The 4,451-nt window shown below is 32.4% G+C and overlaps 1 protein-coding gene across 1 annotated transcript; it reads left to right on the plus strand.

Moving 5' to 3' along the window:
- The first annotated feature begins 438 nt into the window (after positions 1–438).
- On the plus strand, positions 439–3,647 carry LOC129944519 (innexin inx2). Its single transcript, XM_056054003.1, has one exon. It carries the CDS (start codon positions 1,006–1,008, stop codon positions 2,086–2,088), a length of 1,083 nt encoding a protein of 360 aa, XP_055909978.1. The 5' UTR covers positions 439–1,005; the 3' UTR covers positions 2,089–3,647.
- The last annotated feature ends 804 nt before the right edge of the window (positions 3,648–4,451 follow it).

Below are 4,451 nucleotides of genomic sequence, written 5' to 3' on the forward strand. Positions count from 1 at the left end.
TTTCATATCAAGATTGTAACGATGTTTCAAAAACGTCTTTAATTTATAAATACATATGCTCAAAACTCTGAGTATTTCAAATGCAAATTCAAACAATAATAGGTTACTTTGGTACAACTAAAAACCATATTGCACTCTGTTAAGATATGCAAAAGAAAATATTAACTCGATGAGAGCCATAATCTCTGCGTTCTCCTGCACTTCACTATACAACAACAAATCTAGGTGCTTCTCCGATTTAGACCAATCAATATTATTGGTATAAAACTAGTAGGGAGATCACTATAACACTTCGGTCTTATCGTAAATTTCCCCTCCAACCTAAACAAAAGAACGCTGAACCGATCAACGATATAAGCGTTCTTCTGAGCATGTATTAGTGGTTCCAAACAAAGAGAGCTCTGCAATAAACCTTAAGCATTTACAAAGCTAGAGCGATAAATGCACGTCGTTTGTCGTTTGGCTCCGGATTTTGGTATTCCGTATTCCGTGGTTTAAGTATCTCAATATAATTCCAACCTTTCAGCCGTTGATAGCGAATGTAATAGTTCGCCAGTAAAGGTTTTGTACTCGGACTGTGCGCTGCGGCCATAAGATAAGCGCTCATAAATTTGTGACCGTGACTAGAACAACAACAAAGTGCATTTGTTTTTGAATTAAAAATTAAAATTTGAGTGGAAAAAATCCAAACAACAACAAAAAATAGAATAAACGTGATAAAGAATAATATTGCATTAAAATGCTGATAAAGTGATTTCCGTTGTGCTAAGCATTGAGGCCTTAAATAAAATGATTTTGATTTAATATCCAAACTAAAAGATATTTTTTGTGAGTGCCAGAGATACAAAAAAGTGTGTAAAGAAAGAAATAAGTTGCTTTGCGAATTCGATACGAAAAAAAAAGAAACTTCTTGGTTTTGTTTACTGTGCACGAGAGATTCTGTTTGTTTATTTTTCTTCACATTTTTATTCGGACCCAAAGAAGTTAATATTATAAGCCGTCGCGATGTTTGATGTATTCGGCTCCGTAAAGGGGCTCCTGAAAATCGACAATGTCTGCATCGATAACAATGTCTTTCGCATGCACTACAAGGCAACTGTGATCATCCTAGTCGCTTTTTCATTGCTGGTTACCTCTCGGCAGTACATTGGTGACCCTATCGATTGCATTGTCGACGAAATACCCCTAAATGTTATGGATACGTACTGTTGGATTTACTCAACATTCACGGTCCCGGAGCGTCTCACGGGCATAACTGGTCGCGATGTCGTCCAACCGGGTGTGGGAAGTCATGTCGAAGGCGAAGACGAAGTCAAATACCATAAATACTATCAGTGGGTGTGCTTTGTGCTCTTCTTCCAGGCCATAATGTTCTATGTGCCACGTTATTTATGGAAGGCATGGGAAGGTGGTCGTCTTAAGATGCTCGTGATGGATCTTAACTCACCGATTGTCAATGAAGAATGCAAAAACGACCGCAAGAAGATCCTTGTAGACTATTTTACCGATAACCTAAACAATCATAACTTCTACGCCTATCGGTTCTTCACATGCGAGGCCCTCAACTTTATCAATGTCATCATCCAGATATACTTTGTCGATTATTTCCTCGATGGTGAATTCTCAACTTATGGCAGTGATGTACTCAAATTCACCGAAATGGATCCCGATCAACGTATCGACCCGATGGCCCGAGTTTTTCCAAAAGTCACTAAATGTACATTCCATAAATATGGTCCATCTGGATCGGTGCAGAAGTTCGATGGACTTTGTGTGTTGCCACTCAACATTGTCAATGAAAAAATCTATGTTTTCCTGTGGTTCTGGTTTATCGTCTTGAGTATTCTGTCAGGAATTTCATTGGTCTATCGTATTGCCGTTATAGCAATGCCAAAACTAAGATTGTTGCTCTTCCGTGCAAGATCTCGTCTATCGTTGCAGGATGAAGTTGAATCGATAGCTAAAAAATGTAACATCGGAGACTGGTTCCTGTTGTATCAACTTGGAAAGAACATCGATCCATTGATTTATAGAGAGATTCTATCGGAATTATCGAGTAAATTTGAAGGAAAGGATGCATCAGTGTAAACAATTGAAAATTAAGCACTCATTAAATCAAGAAAGAAAAGGGATTCTTTTCTAAATATTCTTATTTTCATAAAAATTCATAAAAATATTTTTTTTTGTTCATTATAAACTCAAAAAATAGCATAAAAAAGAAAATTTTAATACATTCATTAAACAAACAGCGAGAGAGAGAGATAGAGAGAGAGCATGGTTTACTAACACTATTTGATATATTTATACCATTTGTGTGTGATTATTATTGGGAGAGGGAGAGAGAGAGTATTTAAGTAGCGCAGAATCGACAAATCAATTCAGCAATTATTCGAATACGGAAACGGATTCCCCTGAATTACGCTCAACCGTATTATTTGTTCGATAAGTGTGTGTAGTGGTAAATGAGCGTCTTTAATAAACATCCACTCTCTCGCTCTTTCTTGGATGAAGTCTCTCAAAACCAACATGGCCGATTTTTATACAATAACATAAACTAAGAGCAGCTAACCTTTTCCCACACATTCACATCTGTCAGACCGACCCTTTTCGACGTCTTGAGGGTTTTTTCGACACAAAAAAGATGTGCTTGTGCATCTTGTGTTCCATCGCATGAAATTTTTTAAAAATTTTCTTTGAATTCTTGTATGTATCTTTTTCAATAACAAAAAAAAAGGATTTACAAAAAAGAAATAAGTGGGAAAACTGGTTCCACTGGATTTCAAGCCATCTCGGAATAAATCGACAAGATAAAGCATCAATACATCTCCTTCCACTCGGCAGCTACCTGTCTTCAGCCTTTTTTCTCTTTTTTTTTTATTATTTTTATTTTCATCTTCTTTTGTGGCATTTCGAAACAGGTAGCTAAATACAAAAAAAATACTTGGTGGTCATATATTTAATTGCACGACTGTAGCTTAGAGTTTCTTCGAATTTATTAAATAAATTGTATTTATTCTAAATGAATTTATTTAAGAGGAAAAAAACATAAACAATGTAAATCATTCCAAAATAATGTATTTTTTATTTTTCATTTTGCCTCCCAACTTGCCTGCCTATAGGTTTCATAATGAAATTTAGTAAGTAGGTAAAATGTTTCATTTATAATATCCATGAATAGTGCAATTATCTATCATAAAATTAAATTAAATTAAAACATATCAATCAAAAAAAGCAAATAAAAGACAAACAAAATAAAAAAGGGAAAAAAGAAAATAAAAGACATATTTTTAAATTCATAAAAAACAAAATAATTCTAATCTAGAATTTTGTTTGAATATTTTATAATAATGTATTCAATTAAATAAATTTTTATATTGATTCTGTTATATCAAAAAAAAAAAACGTTTGCCTGCCATATCATACATAAAAATGAATTACATGATTTATATAGGTACTTTATTAAAATTTATACATTTTGAAAGTTGCAACATCAAATTTGATATCGTATGATGAATTTTGAACCACTATATTGGCACACTAAAAATCCACCAGTGATATCTTATCAAAAATTAAATTAGTGATACAATTGTAAGAACTTCAAAAAAAACTTTTGTTTTTATTTTAATAAACTGTCGCATAAGTTAATTGTAAAGTTTTGTTATCATTTTTCAAGTCGTTCGAGCCGAATTATCTGGCATTACTGATTTTAGCCAATGTCCAATAAAAAAAATAGCGATAGTATTCAATAAGATTAAATGTTTTATTTTTTTGTGAAAGATGATGGCTTTTAATGTAAAAATCAAATCAATATTAACAAATAGAAATATTCGTTGGGCGCCATTTTAATATTTTTTCTTAGACTTTTGATTGATGATTCTTAGTAAACTTTAGCGTTTATTATTTTATTCGATAACCTTGATTTTAACTTGATGACAGTTAATTATTATTTTTGTATTAACAAATTCCGTTGGGCGCCATTTAAGAAAAAAAACTTCAAAGATCACCTTTTCAACTTGACTTGTCTTGAAATTGACAATAATAATAATAAATTGTATACAAACGAACACCACGTGTATAAACAAACAAATCAATCATTATTTTATAGAGTACATTATTTACTTACTTAAGCATGTTGTCATATTTATCTTTCACACTAATATCGCAAAAACATCGATTTCTAGTGTATAGCACTTAATATAACAAAAGACTCCTGAAACAGCTGCTGTCAACTATAAAATCGCACTTGAACAAGAGTGAGTTTGCCTCATTTTTTATAAACATAATTCTTTTGTTGTTATTTTTGTTTAATTTCGGATACATATACTTATATGAATCTTCTTTGAATTTGCAGGAAAGCGTTTCCAGAACTAAATAAGTAACGGTTTTAAGTTATGTTCAGCCAAATCAAAAAGGTGTTGCATCTTTCAAAATATCGAGACAAAAACTAATTA

The sequence above is a fragment of the Eupeodes corollae genome, chromosome 2 (assembly GCF_945859685.1).
Source record: "Eupeodes corollae chromosome 2, idEupCoro1.1, whole genome shotgun sequence".
Classification (NCBI taxonomy): Eukaryota; Metazoa; Arthropoda; class Insecta; order Diptera; family Syrphidae; genus Eupeodes; species Eupeodes corollae.

Bases quoted from the DNA above. Each gene is read 5' to 3' on its own strand.
- LOC129944519 (XM_056054003.1), top strand. From the start codon at position 1,006: ATGTTTGATGTATTCGGCTCCGTAAAGGGGCTCCTGAAAATCGACAAT.